Raw genomic sequence first — 25,346 nt, 5'->3', positions numbered from 1 at the left:
GTGTAATGAAATTTATTACAATAATTCATTTACATTTTTTATGTAATTTTATAATACTGTCTAAATTATTTGGCACATGCATTCACAGTCCCCTCTACATGAAGAGGGGGGAAAATATTTTGCTTCGTAGAACTTGCGAGGTGGTCTAAATATAATGAACCTTTAGACAATTTGTTTCGCAAAGTATTTTGTAGATCGCACCAATAAACTCGTGAGCAAATGTACACAATACTTTGAATATTGCTTTGGTCATTGTAAATATACCATCTTGCAAGTTAAAGCAATTATCTAATAATAAAAATTCTATCTTAGAATCAACATAAAATAAACACTGAGCATTAGTGTTCATGACGATAATCGTCACTTATTAACACTATACTAGAACTTAATAATACTACAATCTATATCGCATAGCACACGCTTATGATTATCTTATTTTAAACTACACTTAGAAAAGAAAAATCTTTTACACAGTTACTCCAATCTCATCTGATTTCAACCTCATGTATTTGTAGAATATATACTCATTTTAAGAACTCATTTGTTTTTTATTCATTTAACTTCTTTTTGCTATCACAAAATCATGGCAATTATTTCTAGATACTTATGAAACGTTTTAAAAAGAATTAGGTTCTGTGACAGAATTTTAACTCGGGTATAAATTTATTAATTAGTAAGTAAACTCAAGAAATTTACTAATTTATAATAAAAAAAAATGTAGATACTATTTTTAAAGTGCTTATTAAAATATTTTTATTAAAAAATATATAATAAAAACACTTTTATGCACTATTACTTTTTTCCAGTACTTATGTGACTCTTGTAATATGGACTTCGTAATATTTTATAATTTTAGAATTATATATCTAGGAGGAATTATGCTATGGTTCATATTTAACAATTAGGTCTCAAGAGGGTGGATCTGGAGGGGCGGGCGGCCCAGTATTGGGAGGCTGCAAAAGTTTCGCAGCTGCAGGGAGAGTGGTCAAGTCGAATCCTGGCGGGGGAACGAAGCCAGCGGCTGTTGCCGTCCCTTGGAGATAAGCTACCAACCTGAAAATTTAAAGATTACATCATCATTAAACGTATAAATATTCATATTTATAATAAGTATGTTATTACAGTGCTACGTTTCATAATAGCTTTGTACAATTTTCATGTTACAGCTGCCGTCGTTCGTAAATACGAGTCTGTTTAATGTAAAGTTTTACAGCTTTATATAATTTCTGACACCAAATCTTTATTATACGACAAGGATTTTAATTTTTTACTATTGATGTTGGTATTGATATGTTAAGTAGCAATTCAAAAATAGTTTAAAATAAAAACTAAATTATATTAGGTATCGTAAGTTACTTAGTCTAAAAAAATCGTTATTTTTGTGCTAGGTTTTGTGTTATAGAATACGTCAATGGCGTTATTTTATTTTCATGCAATCTTATAGATAATCGTTAAATGTTTAGTTTTTAAGAAAAACAGTGCATTGAGCTACAATGCTATCAGTGGGTGATAATATCGTAGGTATTTTTGGTTAAAGTCCCGAGTCATATATTTTTTTAATAATTTTAAGGTCATACCTGCGCAACTCTTCAAGCGCGCTGGCCTGCATTAGGATGTAGTTTTTGGCAAGAAGCAGTGTTGCTATTTTGGAAAGCTTTCGAACGGATGGCGAGTGTGCATAGGGGATGACGCTACGCAACTCATCGAGCGCGTCATTCTGAAGGTAGACATAGGAAAGGTTCAGTAAAAGATTAAAGTCTTATTTAATAAATAGTTATTTAAAAAATAAAAATGCAACATTTATGATTCAAATGAAGTTTCTAAATTTAAAAATGGAACAGAAATTGATTGTGATTAAAAGCGTATCAAGCGGCTGGAACATGCTCTAAGGACAACACGTACCAACGGCAGTTGTGTTAAACATTGTGACTGCGTTCAAAAACGTTATAACCTTAGAATATGTTAATAAAAATATATATTACATGAAATAAAGAAGTACATACCAAGTCGTGCATCCTCCTTCGTTCCCTCGCGTTGATATTCAGTCTCACATTTTTTCCTTGTCTTATCTTCTGTTTCGATTTACCCTCTCCAATTGGCCTGAAATTTAAGATGTTTGAATTTATTAAACATAAATATATATATTTTACAGTACTATATTATTATAATTGTAAGTGTTGGTATATTTTATTCATTTCACTTATTGTGTTTCCATGTGAGTGGACCGGCATGTACCACATCCAACCCTCGCGAGAATTAGGCCAGGGCTTACAATGTACCGAAGCGTAACAAGTGCTAGGATTGTACGAGTGTACGGTGTCTAACAATAGATCGGTTTCTATGTCCGGTATGTATGAAGAAGGGGTACAATGTATGACTATAGGAAACAGAAAAATCTACTGTACTTTTTCAACATGTATATAATTATACACTAATAATTTATGTGTATATATTGTGTAAATAGAACTAATATTATTTAAACAATGTTTTTCTTCAAACACTCTTTGCTTAATTCATTTTTTTACTGTATATGTTATCATATGGGCTCTTCGGTGTATAAACATAACAAAACACTCCTCTTTAGCAGTTTTACAATGATGTTAATGACTGAATAATAATATGGGTAAATGCGATATAACTAACCTTTGAGCGTAGCTCGTTCCTGGTTCCGGTTGGTTTTCGTCAGTGGGATAGCAATGCTGCTGAGGCGGAGGCTGGCCTCCTTGCATATAGAAGCCGCCGAGGCCAACAGCACCCAACGGCGTCCGTCGCCCCGGCACCGACTGTGGAGGAGAGTGCGACTCGCCCAGCGGCACTCCATCCCAAGTCCTCCGCCCCTCCATTATAGAAAATACTAACACATAACACTAAACACAAAATATATCTACGTTACTGGCCAGTTTCAATTAATACATAACGTTTATTTTTTTTAATTTGTTTTTGACGGACGTTTGAAGTTGGAACGGAGTTGACAGACAGTGAAGCTTTGCAGCGAGAAGTTGGAGCGGTCCACAGATCGATCGGGGTACGCAGCTGGGGTGCGCACCCCTCTGATCTCGCGGCATTGTTCGGAGATGCGAATGTGATTTATTTGAGCGCGTGCACGACCCGCGGTATCGGTGCGTCTATTGTTATAATATAATCACGGCTATGATGCTTGTATTCATTGCTCCCTATTTTTTTTTAAATTTAGAATCATGACAATTTTTATGCTATTTCCAAATTATTAATGAACTTTTGGAATAGAAACGATTATTGTTTTTAGACGAAATTTGATGAATTCTGAATTTAAAACATATATGCATCGTTTTTAATAAATAAAATAGAAAAAATACTATGTGTATATATTGTAATTATGCTACTATACTAAAGCTGAATTCAGTGTATGTAGTGTACGATTTGCTTCTCGAAAATAAAATAAAACGATTGATGTATATAAGAAATTAAATAAATATTGAGATCCATTGAGATAAAACAGTAACAAGGCTTGACTAAGTTTATAAAAAATATTGTCCTTATGAACTTATTTTGGATACCAATAATACGAACAATGTTACAATGTTAGTAGTTATTTGCATCTCACTGGCACATTCGTGCAGCCAGCATCCATAAGATCTTACTTTGATTTAATTTATTCTTCAGTTTTGTAAGTGGGTTAAATGCAGATGAGCTTTGAGTATTAAATCATCGAAACATCGCAGTTGTTATTATAGGAATTTCCCAGCTCAAAATGTTGAGGAAAGTTTCTATCGGGTTTAGAAATATATCGTTGCGTTTTTTTAAACTGTTTACGCAGCTAATGCATTTTTTATTATGTTATCGCACTCTTTCAGAACGTCGTGATCTAACACAGAATAATTTATGTCGGCTTTATTTTATGAAATCCATAAACAATTTGTTTCATGAATCTTATTTTTATTACCAATAAATATATATTTTTTTGGCAATTACGATCAGCAGTGTGTCGTCGTCCTTGAATTTATGATTTGAAATAACAAACTGTATATATGTTTAAATAAGAAAGTGTGCGTGTTTGTTTATGACTAAAAATATGTAAACTGTTTTTATTTTATGAATTCTTTAAGGACTTTACAGGAAGGAAAAAACAAAAATATGTATATTTATTAAACATTTATTTCTTAATATACAATTTATTTACAACTTATTCCAGTCAGTTCCGATTTCTTACTTTTCTACCAATAACATTATATATTTTTCCTCGTAGTTCATTCCTAACTAATATCATTTCGACGCATGAAAATTATAATAAAAATGTAATTAATAACATACTTATAATTCAGCTATCGTTGTCCATAAACAATAACATTTAATATTTTGTTACTTTGGCATATTTATTGAAATACCTCTTGACAATTACATCATTAACTATTTAATATTTTTTACTCTGGGCTCTATTGGTCAAGTTTTTTTTTATTGACAGATTTTTGTAAACTTATGACACAATTTAGTCTTCCTAATTATAAAAAGCTATATAACCTTTTTAAAGCCCAAATCCTTTACATATATAAATGTTAATTATAAAACTTTTACATAAGTATGATTATGCGTATTCCGTTCTATGTCTTTTCACAGCCTATACCTAATGACTAGACAATGACTATTTTCTTTAAATAAATACAACAAACCATAGATTTTTTTGTGTACAAATATTTTAATTACTATTATTTAAAATATTTTATTTGGTCATTCTTATTTCAAAAACGTCACATATTTTATTTACAATTATTTTAAACTTGCATACGGAAACAATTTTAATAACATCCTTTATATACTTTGTAATTTAATCTTTTGAAATTTATACATAATAAAAAACAATCCTCAAGTAATTTATATTAGCATTTCTATGAAAATAATAATGCTGGTAATTTTTCTCAATTGTAGGCGATCTACTTAAAGGATTTTTTAACATTAGGAATGTCAAATATTGTTAAGAGGAGTTAAGAAATTATTCTATAACTCTCGAAAAGCTGTTCTATTTCCCATCCTTATGCTTTAGCTACTTACATTGGGATCAGAGTAATGTATGCGATGTTGTCTCTTATTTATTTATTTTTATTTATAATTGTATGTATTCACGACTTTTTTCATAAAAAACAGCCTTTTATTTACGACAGTTTATGATTTTTTTTATGTTAATTTGACGTTATCTTGACGGTTGCACATATTAATATGTTATTCCTTATCTACTGACTAAGACTTAAGATAGTAATACTGTGTAAAAGTAGAAAAGTCGTGTACGAATAACTAATATAATATTGTATGTTTATATAAAGTTTATATCGTATCATCAATAATTATATAGGCCAAGAATATATAATACATTCGATTTTAAAGTTTTTCTTTATAAATATTAATTCAATTGCAAATACGATATAAATTCCTATAAATTTTTAATAAATATCTTATATAATAAAATTGATCTATTGGTTCCCATATAGTTGAAATAGCGAATAAAACGAATATATTTAATAGTATTTTCTTAGTTTGTATGCTTTGGTAGGTACTTATATGTAGATTTAAGATCTTTGGCACGTAGCTTTATCAGGTATCTTTACTCGCACGATGACTCCAAGATATTATGATTATTGTCACGATTACGTTAAAACATTAAAACTTTTCACATGTCATTAATTAACGCTACTATATACACACATTAAAATTAACAAATAACCCTATTAGAATTAAATAACGGGCATTTAAAGCTAAAAAATGCACCAACACTTAGTCTTAATGTCTTCAACCACTGTGCATGTATTCTGTTACATGGAGGCCACATAAGCTAAGATGCTCGTATAATATCGCCCAGATGAGTGACCTTAGAACACGCCTAGAAATATCATTTTAGTATTATTAATTTCAAGGCATAAAATTTGGAAGTTAAATTGTAGGCAGTGGTGATGAAAATCGCGATGGCACTGGTAGGCAGACTAGGCACACAGCACCGGCGAGCCGTCAGCGCGCGCGGTGGGCGGGCTCCGGTGCCGGTCAGGGCGCAGCGGCGGCTAGCGGGGGCCGCGACGGCGCCGGCACTCTCGGGCAGGCCACGACTGACCCGCGGGTTATTTGACTGTTATTCGTCGCACCACCTTTAAAAAGACAAAGTTCAAATAAATATATAGATATTTACATCAGTATATAACATTTCATGGATTTAATCGTTTTTTATTATATGTATATAATTATTAGTAGTCGCTCTCGGCTTCGCTCGAGTTTTAGGGCGTTGGTTGCATTGTTTCAGGTCAAAAAGTAGCCTACGTCCTTTCTTGGAGTTCAAGTTTGCTACATACCAAATTGCATCGAATTGGGTTCAGCGGTTTGGTCGTAAAAGAGCGAGAGATGGAGACACAGCTACTTTCACATTTATTATATTGATTTGATTTTACATTTTAATAAGGATTCGTGCAAACTACAGTCAAAGTCGAAATAAAGCTTACCTATTAGTGATCCGAGCATTTTTGTCACTGAAAACTTTCTAGTGCGCTGTGGAGTGCGTACTTCAGCGAGTAAGCGGTCGACACAACGGTAGAGATCCCCTGAATTGTCGGCCACGCTCGCTTCGCTGAACGAAGCGCCGTGAGCTGCGCTTACAGCTTGGCCTTCTTTTATCGGCACCTAAAAAACAAATGACTATCCTTAGACATCATATAAACTGAGTAAAAAAATCAGACGAAACAATGACTCATTAGAAACAGACATGCTTATTTATAGCATCGTATACGTAATGTATAATCCATTTGTCTTAACTTACTTAGTAACTCAAACTGTAAATATATATTTTTTTATAGAAAGTTTACAACAGGTTTCCGACAATTTTTAACGTACATATATATTATTATTTTCAATTTAAATTTTAAGTACCAGTAACATAAATCGATCTTGCGCGAGTGTGGGCGTCGGTGCAGACTCATCAGGATGTACTAGTAGTATTTCTGTCATTCGTTTGCAAACCTCAATTGAAACTCAGAGGAGGTAGGTAGGCTACCTACGCCATTGTCGTAAATATCATGTCTTAATGTAAGGCATGTGCAGACAAAAGACTTTTCAAGCCTTTTTTAAATATTAAATAAATGTTATATCCTTTAATCGCACATAATATCATTTCATGTCACATATGTAATTAATAAAGTTAGTCACACAATCGAACGTGCAAACAAAAACTAATGTTGGGATTTTATGATTGTTTTTTACATAATCATGCCAATAATTGTTCTGATTATTATAATAGAAATTAGATCAGAGAAGTTCTTTAACGTAAGAATTGGATCGTAAGTGTAAATAAAATCTATCTCTATTTATCATTTACATTATTTAGCTTTTCCAGTATGGACTTTGTTGCATTTAAATCTGTACAAAGTCGCTTCCTGCCGTTTCTACACATAGATATTTTAAACTACGCATCGGTATTAAATGATTTTTTAATAAACAGAGTGCTCAAGAAATTAATGGATGTACTAGTAATACATTCATATTATAGTAGAGTAAGGCGAAAATTTAAACTTTCCTAACCAAACAAAAAAAATAACTAAAAGGGTCACTACCCGTGTGAAGTCGTGACAGGTAGCTAGTATAGTATAATGTAGTTTTGTTTAATAGCAGGCAGGATGTACGTCGCCTAATCACATTTCCGCTACTTAATTGGATGTCGTCCTTTTAACTAAAGATGGTTTACGACTGATAAATATACTTTAATTTAAAAGCTTTGAGGCATCGTCAATATTAAAATATTTCTTTTAAACCGTCATTTCGATAATGTTCATGATTAAATGTGACTCAACTGATTAGTATCAATGCTTTGTTTCTTCTTTTGAATGTCGAAATAATAATGTGAGAAAGAGATAGCTAAGTGTTGTTTAATTGAAAAACAGTAAGGGATTATGGTTTCGTGTGTACGGTTTTCGAAAACGTGGTCGTGTTTAGTGAGCGAGTCTCACAGTAACATTAAATGTCAAATGTTTATGCAAAATAATCCCACGCGTCGTTACATTATGCAAGAAAATGTATTGAAAACCACGCAAAATTTTCAAACATACACGTTATGATTTATTAGGTTATTATTTTTGGAATAATAATAATTTAAGATACGTAAATAGAGGCTGTCCATTAGATCGTATGTAGGAAGTCAATTCAATATAGATATGCGTGGATAACGGTGCGATAGTGTAACAGCTATTGCTACTCACAGGTATTATATATTAAGGTTGCACTAGCCTTCACTACGATCAATACATAGCAAAGCATTATAAATATTCCATGAAATTGTTCATTTAATATTTATGTCCCATAAGCTAATACTTTCTATATCAAGGTTCTTTTTGGTTTATCTTTTATAAAGTAATTTTAAGTGTTACGCTTAACAACAAAACAGTTTAGGGTTCAAATTTAAAAATGCTTTTGTGCCCTAGGAAAAACAGACGATAATAATATTTGAAAATTTTAGGCGCACATATTGAAATTATACTGTTTTCGATATTTTCTAAAAGAAGACAAAATAAGAAAATTGTTTGTCCAACTATTTTGTTTTAAGTAAGCCAGTGTTAACAAGCCCAGGGGAACATAACATCATTGTCCCCAAGGTAAAGAATGGTTAATATTTTTCACAGCGCCATTCTCTATGGCGGTTTAGTGACCACTTACCATCACGTGGCTTTTAATTCACTGCTATGTAAAGGAGTTTATATCTTAGATACTAACCTGCCTGAGGTGATCTAAGTCTGTCTTGTTTCCCAACAGAGCGAGCGGCATCACTGACGGTGTTCCTGTCGTTGTATGCGCTGGGCTCCCATGTACAGGTGTCCTTTTCAAAGTATTCAATATCTCTGTGGCGTATTCAAAACTGCTCCTGTCTGTCACGGAATAAACGAGTAGACATGCGTCTGCCCATTGAATCTGTAACAAGAGAAATCAGAAATTATAATCTGCTTTTATAATATATGCTAAATTTGAATTGAATATTAATTATATTTTTTAGTCTTTTAATATGAAAGCAACTTAAATTCATAAGATCTATTTTATATAATAATTTAGAGCATCTGTATACATTCATGAACGGTACTTGTACCTATATCAAATTAATTATCATTATTGAAATTACTCGTCATTTTAACCATTTTTTTTTAAGAATTAAAGTTCATTTTACTCTTACATAGTGACAGTTCATTTGTATATTTTAAAAAGGCAAATAAAATTTGATTGATTTTGTATGATAACTTGTTTAACTGACGCATCAAATTACTTGATACTTCACTTAAAACACTCAATTAATATTGAATTATAATACATGCCAGTATCACAATATAAGTCTAATACATTATTGATTCCATTACACTTAATTGACCTTGATTACACAATAATTTTGTATCGATTATATATGAGGGTCTAGACTAATTACCTACTCGTATGTTCTATATATTTAAAGTAATTCACTTAGAGAGCATAAAACCATTACGAAAAGAAAATCGATCGATATCTTAAGATATGTGAAATCAATGTGATATGACGAATCGTAATAAAATTTTGAAATAACTTCAGTTCATTATTTCAGATGAACTCTAAGCAGATTTCAAGGCAGCGGAAATATACAAGCTCCAAGACAGGTAGAGAAATTATTAATTTAACTCGGTACTGTAAACAGAGTGACTCACGATACGAGTGCCGAGTGACTGTGCGGGTCACTGGAACGAATCCACTCCTCAAGCCACTCGTATTATATTCGTGACGATTAACCCACTTGCCAGAACATTAAACGGGCCCAGGCTTGGTTTAATCTATGATTTTGTTTGCTACCTAAATAACACCATTTCGACTTCCTTCTAATGGAACCGACAAGTGGTTAAATCGTCCTCATCTTGAATATAAAAGGATTCACGCTACCTAAAGGAGCCAACATACTCCAGTGTTCGAACACGCATAATCTTAACAGACACATGCAGGTTCAAAGTAAGACAAGCAATGATTTTAGCACGGTAATTCGTAACTCCGGTTTTCTTCAAATATTTGATAATGTTAAGTTATAGTGTCGAAATATGTGATGTCAGCACATCAAAAGTTCATGGTATATTTACACGGAAGTTAAGAATAGCTGTAAAATTTGATGAAATAAAATTTTCATTTGCCGATGTTAATAAAGAACATAAAGGCGGCGCCGAATGACTATTAACAAATGACCTCGCAGAATTATTGTTGTTATTTTAAAAGAAAACACAAATATCCTTAATCTTTCTCTGATTTAGTTTCTGTATTATTGTTAAGGGGAGCCAAAGGTCGTCCAAGAGTGTTAGTTTGATCGTGAAGTACTGAACAAGGTTCCGTAATAAAAAGCATTAACCTACATTTGATGAATGAATTGTATTCGCATGCATTAACGGTATAAGTATAATTGCTACTTATTCCAGCAATAAACATCGATCGGGCAATCGAATTTAACAATATTTATTATGTTGAATAAGAAATGTTATTTGTTTGTTTTTTTTTTTGTAGGAATACCACAGAAATTACCTGTTCAGCCGGAAATTTGTCAACGCTGGAACCAGATACGTCTATAACTTCCAATTCAACTGGAGTTCCATTTATTGGCACTGTTTGTCTGTATAGAAGATCTGTCGGGAAAAGATAGCAATTAGTTCGTATGTATACATCAGCAAGAAATATTGGTAAAAATTCTAAGCTTATTTACACATATATTTCTTTGAGCAAAATATTTTTTTAAGATGATTTAGTTGCATCGTAAAAAAATTTCTTATGCTTAGATTCTCACCTGTATTTGAATGATATTCCCCGATGTATCTTCTTGTGAGATATCGCACGATAAGAGCTAAAACAAAATAAATATACAGTTAAAAATGTATGTAAGTGATAAATATAGATTTGTTTTATCACATGTGTCTTATCCTCAGCAGTAGTACTACTAAAACATGTTTTTCATGTACGCGAGTGATATATTATCGAACGGATAGACTTATTTGTTATTTATTTCACAATTGATTGCTAACATAATACATCATTCCGAGCAAGAAATTGTACATAGATCATTAAAAATGGATATGGTATAACGTACATACACCGCATATTCTATACCGTATCCAATTTTTACACTAACTACTATCAAAAATCAAAGAAGATTACAGAATTGTAGTCTTTGATTTGTTTATGATTCCGAGAAAAAAAGAACTTATTATTCAATTAGAGTACAAATTTAAACTGGTTTGTAATGGAAATCCAAACCAAAAGATTGATGAGCTTAGATGGAACTGAAATGTTGTTTAAAAAAACAAAATTGGAAATATAGTTCCAGCAAAATCGTTTGAATTATGATTCGATTACTAATTTATGCGTTACTTGTTGAATGTTTCATAATTGTTCTAAAATATGTATGTATATCTATCTAATTTAGTAATTCCTACCATGTAACATATAATGTACAAAACAATTTGTTTTTCTAATTGTTAACTCGCAATAAATAAGTATTATCGTTTGTTTTAACGTTTTCAAATAAACATGCGTTAAATAATTGAACGGAAAAAGCCACGAATGGTAGAGATTTAAATCTCACTTACGTCCATCGTTTTCTCGCATTTGTTTGAGTATTAAACGGAAACGTTTGCGTTATTTTATAAAGTTTGCTTATTGTAAAACCTATCCAACAGAAGCGCCAATAAATGTTCTGTTAATTAAATTTCGTTTCTAGGCACTAATAATGTATTTGTAAGAAAACATGGTTACAACACAAAACTTTCTTCTAAATTATTTAATTTATTTTATTCTATAACATGTGCATGTGCTTTATATTTGCTGTAAGATGACTCGTTAATTTATTAAGCGAATGAGGGCGTATCAACACCTTTGCGCATTAAGACGTCGTTGTATCGTTTATCGCGTCAGGAATACGTACAACTAAAAGCAAAGTTTCGAATTTCTTAAAAGATAGAAAGTAGAAGCGACCTGAAAATGTTTTCAGACTATAAACTTTTTAAATTATGTTATACGCTCTTTGGCATTTGGGTCAAAAGATGCTATCTACGAGCAGACGTGATATTACAAATGTTACGATAGCTAATGTATTTATGTAAAGGTACTAAATTATGTTATGGACGAGTATTTTCATTATGCAGTAGATATTCAATTTCTGTATATTATATTTCTATATATATGTACGCTAATTAAAGGTTTCATCAGATATCTTTTGTGATTTCGGATAAATATTGGATAATAAATACACAAGTGAGAGAAATGTTAAAATAACAGAAATCTATATTTACATAGGAATGTTGATTGGTAAAAAATAAATAGAAAAACCAGTCGCTTACCAGACTTGCCAACACGGGAGCTGCCAATGACGGCGATGCGCACGCGCGGAGGACTGGTACGCTCGTCCCTCATGATTGCGTAAATATGGCCCGGCTGAAACAAAACAATGATCTATTATCGACCGCCTTCATAAACCCACATAATCACTAGACACAGTCTGAACCGATTTTGTTCAAATATCAAGTAAATAACGGGCAACTTTTGTTGGAGTTATATTTTTAAACCACACGTTTTTCTGCTTCCTGTTTATATTTCTGCGTCAGTGTATAATGTACCTATGTTTATTTTTTTTTTCCTTTTACACAGCCATTATTTTAAGAATATGTCGTCAACCAACGGCAAAATCTTTGTTGATTGTTTTGAAACATTTCCAAGTACTAAATCTAAAATTTCACCAAGATCATCTTAGAGGCGATTTTTTTTCATTCTTTAGTTACATATCATTTCGATGACGTCTTAGTTTTATTTCATTCATTCCCACTAAATATGACACACTCATTTATAATTTTTTTAATAGCAACATATTCAGAATATTTTTGGATGTTAAAATTAGTACCTAGTCATTAATTTTATTTGTATATTATAAATAAGTCGACGCCAAAGTAGTCAAAGATTGGGTTTTATTTACGATTCTACTTTTAAAAATGAGGCAATATGTTTGTATAAATTTCAATTTAAATCAAATAGTAAATTAATACGAGTGAATCACAACGATATGAATGCAAGTGTAGCGTAAAGCGTGAATGATGATTTATCTTCGCAAAAATCTCACGATAACAACATCGTTGGGAGTGAAGCACGAGATTTTATTAATAGAGCTTCCTTTACGTCAGCTTGCCCACCAGATGGTTGAATAACCCAAGCTGAACATGCAAGTGTCACATGCAGGTATATGACGTCCTTGAAGATATAAACCTTATATAAATTTAAAGGGAATTTAACGTAAAGAAATAAAAATACAATTGTTCTGTTTGAGATAGGCTCAGTGACAAAACGGTTTTATTACTTTATCCACCCACTCATAATAATTAAACAACACAAAAAGCGCTCGCTAAAATTATTAGTTGTCGACATTTGAATTAATAGCTGACCTAATTTAAAATGAACTGCTACAAAATTATCCTATTTTAATTTTTTTTTATTAATAAAATTAAGTATTTGAAAGTATAAATGCGTTTTTTTTCCTGAAGTTATAAATCAATTTGATTGTCCTAGTTTATCTCGAACAAGTAGCCGACACTTCACGTCGCAATTAAAAATCTGTTTTATGCCGACTTTAATTTTAGTCCTCTTACGAGACTTTTATCATCACTTTTATAGCTGAAACATTTTATTTATTTAAGCAAATAAATACTCGTAATTTTTATGGATTTCGTGTAGTTTCACGTTCTCACGTAGTTCCTTATCCTGAACGTTTTTGTTGAACCAAAATGTGTTTTATTAATACTTTATGATTATATCTATCAAAACAAAACTATTATAGTTACTTCATAGAAAAATAAACGTCATTATATTTTACTAGCTATTCCTCAGAATAACAATTACTGACGTATTACATAGGCGTCATAGATCGTTGGATTATAATTTTTTTACGCGTAACAAAACTCATGATAAATATTTATAAAGATTCCATCTAATATTGAATTCGATCTATTTACGTTAAAACAATATATAAATGACAAAGTGGGTTTGATGCACTGCTGTGGACTCGGTAGAGACTTCGTCGCGACGATGTCAAGTCTTATTTATGTTCGGCGCCAAGCTATAATAATTTCAGAGTTGTCGCTAAAAAAAGGCAGAATGCTGCCAAAATTTCACATTTGACGCAGTATTTTCTATACATATAATAAAACTGTAACAGGGCGACGTCTGTATATGTTTTTTTTTTTTTTGTTAAAATATAATGTATAAACATAATGTACAAGGGCTGCGGTATATTTTTGGAAATGATGGATGTTTTTGTCTGGCATTCTGGCAACAGTATCCCTGCAGACAACGGCATGAATCTGTATGCACCATATTGGATATTGTTATGCTACATTATATATACTATCAACATAATTCCGATCTAACTTGCAGAAATTTTAGGTTATCCCTAATTTTAATAACAGGATTAATATTTATAAATAAATAGAAAAGTACAAAACAGTTTTAGTATCTTTTTTCATATACATATTAAGATATCTCGATAAAAAGGCAATTATAATGAATCCTGCATTATTATAAAATAGAGTACAAAAAATAATGTAATCAACAATTTATTCAACCATATCAATAAAAACTTTGATTACATTTAAATTTACATCAAAAAAGTAAACATAACATCAGAAACAATTATTATTGACAAGCTACATTGTTGTCTCAATATTCATGCTACAACGTCTTCATGAGTGGTCACGTTTGAGTTAAACTCGAGGCATTATTCTGGAATATTCCAGAATTAATTAAATTACGTACTCATGGCACTCCGTACATATAATAGAGTCGGTTCAGACTTTGGCACGTGAATATCTAGCATACTGTCAGTCCACATATTGAGATGTTGCTGATAGCTGGTAAATCTGTATCTGATGGTTGGTATAATTGTTGATTTGACTGAATATAAATAAAAAATCACCAAAACATACATACATAACGATGTATATGTAGTGTATATAGTCTGTAGATTTTATACATTCGTGATTCCCTAATTGACGCAAAAGCTATTAATGAGAATTTCTTGGAAATTATCATAATGTTATTAATTTGATTATGTATATAGGTGTAATATATTTATGTTAGTTTTAAGACATCAACGAGACAATTTTTGCTCAGGGCAATATTTTAAATTTTTTGCTTACATTTTATGTTATAAAAACATTAAAGGCTTCAAATTAATATAATTGAAATGAAGAAAGGATCATTCTTAATAACCCATTAAAATTCGTTATAAATGTAAACAAATGTATACGAAGCAAATAATTGTAAACCTTCATCAAAATACGAGATCACTATTTTGTAACATTTGAACTTTTTAATTTAAACTAGTGTTAGAGACATCAAACAATATTGGAAAGATCACATAATATAAGAATAGACGTGGGGTGTGCGTTCCGACGTTTTAGCGTTGAGTAGGCGGGCGAGTACAATACACATGTTTTTGTAACACAATCCAATTTATACAGCATTAATATTGATATAGACTTAATAAAATTTGAAAATATCAATTGGTGTGTATATTGTACGATGTTGCATAAATAACACGGCATGTAATAAATAATTCACTAAAACCGTTTCTTTAAGATATACAAAAAAATATAAATACAGTCTATCAGCGCGTTTATAATAAAATTACTTATGTTCGCTAAGAATTACGTCAGAAATGTTTATGAATTGAAGCAGATTCGAAACATGAAATTGGATATTATGATTTTATTGACTTTCATTCATGTGTTATGCCGAATATGAAATATGTGTATTTTAACTCACCCCTATGTGCCTTTTTAGCAAAGTTATAGCAAGTTCGTTGAGACACGAAGTAATACAAAGGTCAATGTGGGTGTTGGCGTTTTTCATAAAGGTCTGTTTGCCGCTATCAAATGTTTTAATCAGATGTACTAAGACGATTGTCGGCGGTCGCGTGGGTGAAACTCTTTAGCGCGTCGGAGATAGATGCGGAATATGTGGGAGGAATGCACAAACACTGAACTTGAAAATAGTCCGCTAATAAGATGCAAATTGAAATACGTTCCTGTGACGTTTGATGTACCTCTCTTACTAGTTTCTCTGTTGTTTAAGTTTAATCTTGAAAGTTAACCAGCTTTTGTATAATATTAATTGATTGTACGAATCAATTATTAAGAAAGTATTTTTTATAGCTTACGAAAATAATAAGCCTGAGGTAGCTCAGTGGTTAGCGCTTGAATCTTAACTGAAGATTGCGGGGTCAAATCTACTCAACACTAAATCTTAATTTTCAAAAGGAAGTGATAGAAAACACCGTAAGGTGATCTTCATAGGTCTAATTTCAATTAAACTATATCATATACCGACCTCTAAATCTGTTTGAAGCAAGGGTTCCTTAGCTCGGCAGTAAAAAGTAAAAAAGTAAAGTTGTCTGTAAATGGCATCATTTACAGACAACTTTACTTTTTTACACCATTTTAACGTAATTGATTCCTTGCTCTATTTAACACATTATTTTGTAACTAAAGTAAAGCTACAATTGATTTGATATTAAGGGAGATTGTATTTCTGCCCTTGAGAAATAAACAGTAGCAATATCACATAATTGTTTACTTATCGATTTCGCCTAAAGACCCCAATCGACGTCCCACTATGAAGGTCGGGGCCTTCGTTAAGCCATCCTTGTAATACCAATATTTTTAGTCGTCAAGGCAAATTCAAGGCTTGGAACAAAAGTAGAATATTCATTGATTCATTGACAAAAGGATTGAGATTACGACGGCATTTGAAATGTACACGCATTTTTTTTATGATATCATGAGTAAGTGGATTGATAAATGGGCCACCTGATGCTAAGTGATCATCACTGCATGATTGGCGCTAATCGTCTGTAACCTAACCTAAGTCGAGTTGAGATGGCCCAGTGGTTAGAACGCGTGCATCTTAACCGATGATTGAGAGTTCAAACCCAGACAAGCACCGCTGATTCAGGTGCTTAATTTGTCTTTATAATTCATTTCGTGATCAGCGGTTAAGGATAACATCGTGAGGAAACCTGCATGTGACAAATTTCATAGAAATTCTGCTACATGTGTATTCCACCAACCCACATTGGAACAGCGTGTTGGAATATGTTCCAAATCTTCTCCTCAAAGGGAGAGGAGGCCTTTAGCCCAGCAGTGGGAATTTACAGGCTGTTGTTGTTGTTGTCTGTAACCTTGAAAAATGAAAATGGATGTTATGTCATGGGTTCACTTAACTTTCAAGCCAAAGCAACAATATTATAAAGCAGTGATATCCAGCTGTAGAATGTGTGTGACCTACACAGACGGCTTTGACAAACTCCTAACATCAGGTAAAGCTTTGTGTCTGTGAATGTAGTTGTATAAAATCGAACTTATGATCGCATATAAGAATTTCAAAAGAACGCTTGAAAGTTTGGTAAATTTAGTTATGTTTTACGTAAAGATAACAAAGCTATAAACCTACTGAACGAGATTTAAACAGTTCGCGATAATATTGTGCAAATCATTTGTTTTTACTGTATGTTCGCTTAATTCACGCGAGCCGACTATTTCATGAAACATATAAATCAGACATATCAACAGTCTGTAAAGTTTGATATGAACTACTTAAATATAAATTGAGTGAAACCGATTTTTTTTTCGAATGCAAAAACATATTACTAATTTTATGTGTTCTTATTAAAAATATCTGAATTTTTTTCATTAACGATTCAAGATTTTTTTTCTCAAAATAATTTACATAAATTAAATGATATTATGTGGGTACGGTATACGCTTTTGTTTGTTTGTGTAGAGCCTGTCAAATAAAGCGTAAATACTGACGTTATGGATTGAGATTTGTGCCATCTACATTAAACTAAGATTTATTGCGCACTGATAGCCTGAATATGAAGTGTTTACAACTTTCTTCCTATGATTTTCCTGTAACCCGGCTCCTACATTAACGGCAAGAGATAAATTACGAATCGGAAGATATACCTATGTCTAGCCTATCTAGATTATATCTTCCAATTATAGCCAAGAATTTAATTATTATTCTAACTAAATCAATGGTTAAATTTTCATGTTATTATTAATTAGATTTTCCGGTTGCAGACATTATAACGAATGATCAATATATTTCAGGATGACTACAGTACTAAGCGGCATGTAAAATACGTATAGAAATCATCAAATCACATTAATTATTACCTACGTACAGATTGGTAGTAGTCTCGAGATCTGTGTCGTCACTACATTCCATAGAAATACATAATCTCCGCATAACATACATATAACGAGCGATATAGTGTTTACATCTCTTATTGCCTATCCTAAGCAAATGAAATACATACCTCAATTTAGGATACATACAATACATCAAGCAAGGTGAACGAACATCGTCATTATAAGAATCAATGGATTTCCAAGCATAGACATTGAACAGTGAGATTAACGCGGGGCGTGTGGATCAAATTATATTTAGTGCAGGAGGTGAACGCCTCCTGGAGTTATGCAGCAGTTCCGATATTATCTACAAAACTATTTGTGCCCCTTTTGACATCCTTAGTCGTGTGAGGGTGATTATAAATACAATGACGATTACCAAACAGGGTAAATAGGTGTAAAGTATTTTTTAAATTTACTTATTACCTATTAAATATAATTTAACAGGTAGTCATGCATATAAGAATAAAATATTTATATTCATCAGTACTCTCAGTTTATTTGTATATATTAATCGTTTACTAAACTTATTTATAGTTACAAGCCAAGGGAAGTTGAAGGTTTATTTGGCATTAAAATTACTAACAAAAAATATCTTCAAACCGAGAACTGTGTTTTGTTGATATCGTAAATAACTATAAATTAATTTCGAAGTTCATTGCTCGTAATGTTGTTATTTATATTAGAAGTTTATTCGAAACGTTCAACGGAGCGAGTAATGGAATCAGAACTGTGAATGAAATCTCTACATTTAACGCGAAGGGCTAACCTTGCGCAATTGTTTATATGAATAAGATTAAAGGGATAGTTGAACTTGAGATATCTGAGGTTTTTTAATATTATTTAAGCCATAAATTACTCTAGAGCGGTGTTTGTTTTAAACTTGACCTAGTTATTTGTCTAACAATGAGATCCAACCCAGTTATGAAAATTGCACAATGTCTTGGCTGACTCGTTTGAGGTTAAACGTTAAAATTAGGCTAATGAGGATTTGTTTACATTAATTACACAGCGGTGTCCTTAGCCCATATGTTATAAAGTTTAGTCAAGATCAACGTCGCAGTATCATAACAATATGATTGACGGAAAGTTAATTTAGATCGAATGCAGCGAAACCGACATTATTTCAGCCAAGTAAGATCCACGTATCCGATCGAATGTATTAAATTCGAATTACATTTGAGATAATTAGTTCGTGAATTTATTTCAGGCTATATAAATTCACCACAATGTAATGAAGAAATCCGAACGCGTAAATATACAATATTCTAAAATACAGAGCGAATGTGTTTATTCCTCAACTGCACGTCCGGTCACGTGGCTCGCTCATATCGATTTTTATTGACATTAATATTTAAAAAAAAACCCTTAAACTCAATAATCTATGTTATGGTTGCCTTCAATATGAAATATAATAGATAATATGTTCAACAATATTATAGCACTGTGAAATATTACTAAGTGATGCTCAAAAATTTTTTTACGTATATTAATATTTTAGCGAATTATAATAGATATACTAAGTAAAGCAAACTGAAATTCAACGAATGTTAACAGTTTTCACACGCGTATCCGCTGGTACACTGCAGGTGGTGTTATAATTATATATTCTTGCACTTGCGTTAAATTTTTCTCTAGACGTGCCGTAATAACATTTTTGTCATTCGACAAGACATTGCACGCACATCGCACGAATCAATAAATTGTAATAACCACTTATGCCGTGAAGGATCGCCACGTATTTTACAAGATAAAGTTTCCATTAATTTAAGTTTTATTCTCAAGTGGGATGGATTCAAGGTCGACAAACTAAAATATTAGCAGTCATGCATTTATATACATATATACTTTTTTATTACGGCTATATTTTTATAGACAATAAAAAATAGTTAAATCATAAATATTCAATTCGGATTATTCAATATTTTATCTGTAATTAGTCAAAATGCTCGCATGACAGTGTGTAATAAAGTGAATTATTATTCAAAGAAACAAAATGCATTTCCTTCGTTTTTACAAGGCATGCTCAGCGGCAAAAATGAGCCAGAGGTTTTTTCAAGCAAAGGAACTTCTGGCTCATCTTTATTAACCTCATTGAACACCCAGAAGAAATGAGCTGGTAACTTCACTTAATTGGAAAATGACGATTCAAAAGTGCTTATAAAAGTCTACTTTAATAAAGTTTATTTTGATTTGGTCCAATAGGACTTTTGCTATGTCGTCTCTACTTTGAAAAGCTGTATTTTTATTATTTTAAATCCTATAATCTTAATATTCCTGTAATAAGTTATTGTGTTATTATACATGTTAAATATAAATATGAAAAAATAGTATAAAAAGAACTACAACCAAATAAGACATAGGATAACAGTCTGTTGGCACATCACGTTGAAATGCCAGCTTTTATTTAACAATTCGCTTTGTAAGTTAAAACAAAGTCTTTAGTTTTGTTTATTTGCAGAGCTAACCCGGTTACTCATATTCGTAGCAGGTATGAAATAAAAATATTTTCATTAAATGTGTATCACAATGCGCAGTTGAAAACGTGTTTACTATCTATGATCAGTTAAAACAAAGAGTATTGGTTTTTCTGGGCCGTTACGATATCCAAATGGTTTTGTTTGTAATGTCTGGCTCGATTTTTGTTTTATTAAGAAACATTCATTACATAACGAAATGATCTTGAATATTTATTAGTTGTACAGATTGATACTGAGGTATAATACTAGAATCTTAAATGACGATTGTGGGCTCAGTCTGTTAAGAAAATTTAGTTTTAATTATTCTTTTTCTAATTTAAACTATACCTACTAACATTAAAATGGTAAATAATTATTAGTATTGCTTTTATAATTATTCATCTCACGCTCGACAGTGGAGAATGACATCGGAGAAATCTACCCACATGTTTGTTTTCATGCGAATAATGTAGTGGAATATCACCAAAACTTCATCACAAAAGGGAAGGAGGGTCAGCCCAAAAGTGCGAGATATAAGAAAATGTTACTTTTATTTAAAACTAGCTGCCAGTCTAGACTTCATGTAATACAAAGCTACTTTTTCTTGAAGTTGAAATTACCAATCACCCTTTCTTAGTCTACGTCACGAACTTTGTCAAGTCAATCGAACCTATAATTTCGGAGATCTCTTGATGAGTCAGTGGTAGTACATTCATAAAATGTAATGAAACTCCATTGTGTAAAAACATGTCATACGTAAAAAATTTTCAGTCTATAATCAGTTAAATGAAATCTATAGGATCTAGAACATCGGAACATGAATTAATTTCCACCGTATTTCACTAAGTCTTATATAATTTTCTTAATAAACAAATGAATTGAGATTAGTTGTTTTATATATATGTATGTATATGCGACTGACGTAATCAATTACTTCGAAGCAGTAAGATTCCAGATTTTGACGTCCGAGGTGAACGTAATTCGATAAAATCTAAAATGGCTTGAAGTCAAGTGCAACGGTCGTTGAAGGTGTTTACTTGTCTATGCATGATATATTTATTTAGCAAATGTAACAAACCATATATCAATATAAATGTTTTGTTATTGTTGTAAATTAAAGACATCACGTCATTGACAACTAACTTTATTCCTCTATAACAAGCCAGGTATAAACTTAACTACAACAGTTATAACAAATATATTAAGTAAAAAATTTGTTTTTCGAAATCCTAAGTTTATTGTTACGAAAACTTTTGTAAACTGAAAAAATTTTGAATTTTCTGTTAGTCTCTTCACGCATCATCCTGATTTATGATAAATTGTGTTGTTAATCAACATGACTGAACTTTGAAGTTTTAACGTTTCTAAGAATATACCTTAAAGGAATTCGCTCCAGACACAACCAATGACATGTCAGACAAAAACATACTTCATTGAGAGATTTTACGACAATTGAGTTTCTTTTATTACTGTGGAAGGTAACTGCAATACGCATCACCTTCTAAATTGAAATAGGCTCATAAAAATACTCTTAAATCGTTATCTTATAGTGATGCAGTTAAAGCTACTATAGAGTTGTAAATTAAAGTCTACAAAGTAGAACCGATCATAAACTCCTCACTCTAGGGAACAATATTACAAATTTAAAAATATATATTTGTTATTGTTACGAACGTTAATTAATATTGCAAATTGTAAGGCATGAATAATTATTTATCGCGTATGAAATCACGAGTTACGGCTTGTAAGTAATTTAAACGCTAATAATATTTCATTTAAATTAACAATGATTCTAATCCGTAAGTACGTATCGCTCGTGTATATTTCTGTCGTTCTGCATATGTGAAAAATAAACAGCAATATTCGCTCCAAATTAAAATAACCTGATACGAAATTGCAAAATGAAAGATATGATTAGTAATTCAATTCCATTGAGAATTTTGTTGCAAGGTACATAAAAATTATATCAGATAAATATTCCCGCTAAAGGGCATCAAGTGGGTAGTTAAGAAATTATTCAGAACAAATTTCATCATTCTCAATTTTTGTAAGATATTTACTTTTGTTAGTCCCAAAGTTATAAGGATAAATGTTGCAATCAATGAATAAAATAATATTCATCTCTTTGAAGGGAAATAATAATAGCAATAAGTTTTCATCAACTTCAAATACGCAACAGTTGAAAAATCTGTATGTGGATTACATTTAACGGTAATTAACGAGTCTGGAAAAATACCCAACATACTCAAACCAGGATTTGATACGTCGCGTGGAAAATTATTCGATAGGTATGATTAAACGGATAATAAATACAAGCGGTGTGCGAAACCATCAGAATCGTTTAACATATTTTTATGAATTATCGATTCCCCGTGCTACACGAGTTTGTGTTTAGTTTAACTTTACATTCAAAACATGTATTGTATTGGGTTTTTAGTTCAAGACCTGAAAAGAAATATATACTTTCTAATATATTTTCGTTATTAATTAAATACAAAGAATATATGTACATTATTTTTTGTCGTTAAATAAAATAATTGTGTAAATGCCAACTTCGATCACATGCTTAAAATAATTGGTTATCACTGATGTAACAATGTGTACATGTTATTTGGCTACTTTTCAACATCTTAGTAAATAAAACGTGAATATGAATGAATATTCATTTTCATATTGGAATTATCAACCTTGATCTTCTCAAAAAATCTACTAATATACTTGAAATTTGGCAAGATTTGCGATAGTATTTAAATATTAATTTGTGTATAATATAATTTTTTTTGTCATGACTTTTTTTTATTCTTATTTTTTGATAATAGAATATAACAATGAAGTTATATTCTCATTCAAAGTGCATAACTTAAACGGGTCGAGTAATAAATACACTCACCTGATATAATTTATGAAATCAAAGTCGACCCGAGCTTACAGTTTCAGGTCAACTAGGAACCGGCTCTGCAACACTTGTATGTAAACAGTCTTAACACAAAACACAGTTGTTCTTTAATCACTAAATTCCTGTAGCTATTTAACGATTGTCAGTATCAAACTAAAATATTGAATGCAGTATGTTCAATTACAGTACTGTTTATTCAATCACTCACTGCGCACGAAGTGACATGCGACTAGAGAGAACGCCTGCAAGCGACTGGGCACCGCGCTCTCTCTCCGGCCTATATATACGTATCGTTACTAGCTACATCTGCTCGCTTTCAGAGCGATTTTCACACAAAAATACCGGAGGAATCTGGAGCCTAAATTTCTCTGTCACTACCTTCTTCGACACAATGGGAGCGTTGATCTCAGGCATGCATCACAGACAGCTGACCAGATTCTTTCAATCTCCTCCAATGACCGACATAAGTAACCGGGACTAACTTTTGCAAGACCATATATGGACTGAAAAGTTTAGTGGTCATTTATGAAAAAAAAAACTTTCTTTCACATTTGGTTATATCGTGATTATTAAATTTAAATGTCTTATATGTTTGAATGATTAACAATGATCACGTGACATACTCGTATGTTTTGCTCATAATTGTTGTGACAATTTTGTCAGAATGTGAGCTAATTGGTATGTTATTATGATGATTTAAAGAAGAAATCGGTACAAGGATAAAATTTACACTTGAAACAAAATTGGAAATACTCAAATGTACTGTACAATACGTATTTTATGGTTATCGGTGCGAAATACGTCTTCGTTTGTAAGTTGTCGATGACGGAAATAACGGTCTTGTTTACACGTTGTTGTTTCACGGTGGACGGAAGGAATAAAAACTTACATTTTCAGTGTTAATAGATGAATGAAGTTCTTGGTTAGGTGAATGTTTTTTTATGTTTGCGACTTACATATATGGAACATTAAATCAAATTCACTTTAATTTTGATTTTAGTTTAAAATAAAATATCGTAACTTAAGATTAATGTAACATAATAGTAAGCAACAGATAGCATTGATTGATTTGTGGTTTAGGATTCGAAAAGTGACATTAGACGATGCGTCAGACGTGCGCGAAATAAAGTAAATTAACTTGCAAAGTTTATAAGTAGATAACTACAGCATAATGGAAGTTTAGACAAAATTGAATGATTTCTTTTTTAAATTGGTAAATTAAAAAACGATTCAGGGAACAGACTACTCTCGGTTATATCAAAGCATTGTGACGTTATGTCGTTTACAAAACTATTTGTTTATTTCTCTTCGTGAAACTACTTCAATAGCAGGTGGTATTGGTGTGTTTTACAGGCAAACATATCGATAGATGGCGAAAGAATCTGTCCGATCCCGTATTTGTTCCCGGAACAGAGAATAGCGTTATATGAATTGTAAAATGTAGTAAAAAGCGTACATACGTAAATATTCAGGTACTCACAGATTTTTGTATATATGAATCGTATGCCGCAATGAATACTCAAATATTATCCGTATTTTTGAGCTCGGTATCGATAGGTAAAGATATTTTATTACTGAACCATTTTTCGTCCGTGCAAAACGTTTTTTATTAGCATAAAAGTGTATCGCTTTTTTAAATGTAGCTTGAAATGTAACTATTATAATAAGGAGTTGTCTGTTGTTTGTATTTCTCGTTGTAAATTTTAATTTATTATTGTTTTTTCGCATATTTGACGTACAAGAGAAAAAGTAAAACAATCTATATCGTTG

At 31.6% G+C, this 25,346-nt stretch overlaps 2 protein-coding genes across 2 annotated transcripts; both read right to left on the bottom strand.

Moving 5' to 3' along the window:
- Positions 1–723: 723 nt before the first annotated feature.
- LOC124531267 (class E basic helix-loop-helix protein 22-like) lies at positions 724–3,008 on the bottom strand. Its single transcript, XM_047105775.1, has 4 exons — positions 2,644–3,008; positions 2,004–2,100; positions 1,578–1,717; positions 724–1,053 (listed from the first exon to the last, which is right to left on the bottom strand). The coding sequence occupies exons 1-4, from the start codon at positions 2,841–2,843 to the stop codon at positions 909–911; spliced, it is 582 nt and encodes a 193-aa protein (XP_046961731.1). The 5' UTR covers positions 2,844–3,008; the 3' UTR covers positions 724–908.
- A 1,110-nt stretch (positions 3,009–4,118) lies between these two features.
- Positions 4,119–23,815, bottom strand: LOC124531399 (ras-like protein family member 11B). Its single transcript, XM_047105973.1, has 7 exons — positions 23,571–23,815; positions 12,324–12,417; positions 10,775–10,831; positions 10,516–10,616; positions 8,713–8,907; positions 6,456–6,633; positions 4,119–6,107 (listed from the first exon to the last, which is right to left on the bottom strand). Exons 2-7 carry the CDS (start codon positions 12,394–12,396, stop codon positions 6,007–6,009), a joined length of 705 nt encoding a protein of 234 aa, XP_046961929.1. The 5' UTR covers positions 12,397–12,417; positions 23,571–23,815; the 3' UTR covers positions 4,119–6,006.
- Between the last annotated feature and the right edge of the window lie 1,531 nt (positions 23,816–25,346).

Source organism: Vanessa cardui, chromosome 7 (genome assembly GCF_905220365.1).
Source record: "Vanessa cardui chromosome 7, ilVanCard2.1, whole genome shotgun sequence".
NCBI classification, from domain to species: Eukaryota; Metazoa; Arthropoda; class Insecta; order Lepidoptera; family Nymphalidae; genus Vanessa; species Vanessa cardui.
The sequence above is the reverse complement of the archived record's forward strand: the minus strand, read 5'-3'. Positions and strand labels throughout refer to the sequence as shown.

Excerpts from the sequence above, each read along its gene's own strand:
- LOC124531267 (XM_047105775.1), bottom strand. The coding sequence starts at position 2,843 with ATGGAGGGGCGGAGGACTTGGGATGGAGTGCCGCTGGGCGAGTCGCAC. Across the intron at positions 2,101-2,643 it reads GGAACGAGCTACGCTCAAAG|GCCAATTGGAGAGGGTAAAT; the intron begins GTTAGTTATATC and ends CTTAAATTTCAG. Across the intron at positions 1,054-1,577 it reads GCGCTTGAAGAGTTGCGCAG|GTTGGTAGCTTATCTCCAAG; the intron begins GTATGACCTTAA and ends TTAAATTTTCAG.
- LOC124531399 (XM_047105973.1), bottom strand. The coding sequence starts at position 12,396 with ATGAGGGACGAGCGTACCAGTCCTCCGCGCGTGCGCATCGCCGTCATT. Across the intron at positions 10,832-12,323 it reads CTCCCGTGTTGGCAAGTCTG|CTCTTATCGTGCGATATCTC; the intron begins GTAAGCGACTGG and ends ATTTTGTTTTAG. Across the intron at positions 6,634-8,712 it reads ACTTAGATCACCTCAGGCAG|GTGCCGATAAAAGAAGGCCA; the intron begins GTTAGTATCTAA and ends TTTGTTTTTTAG.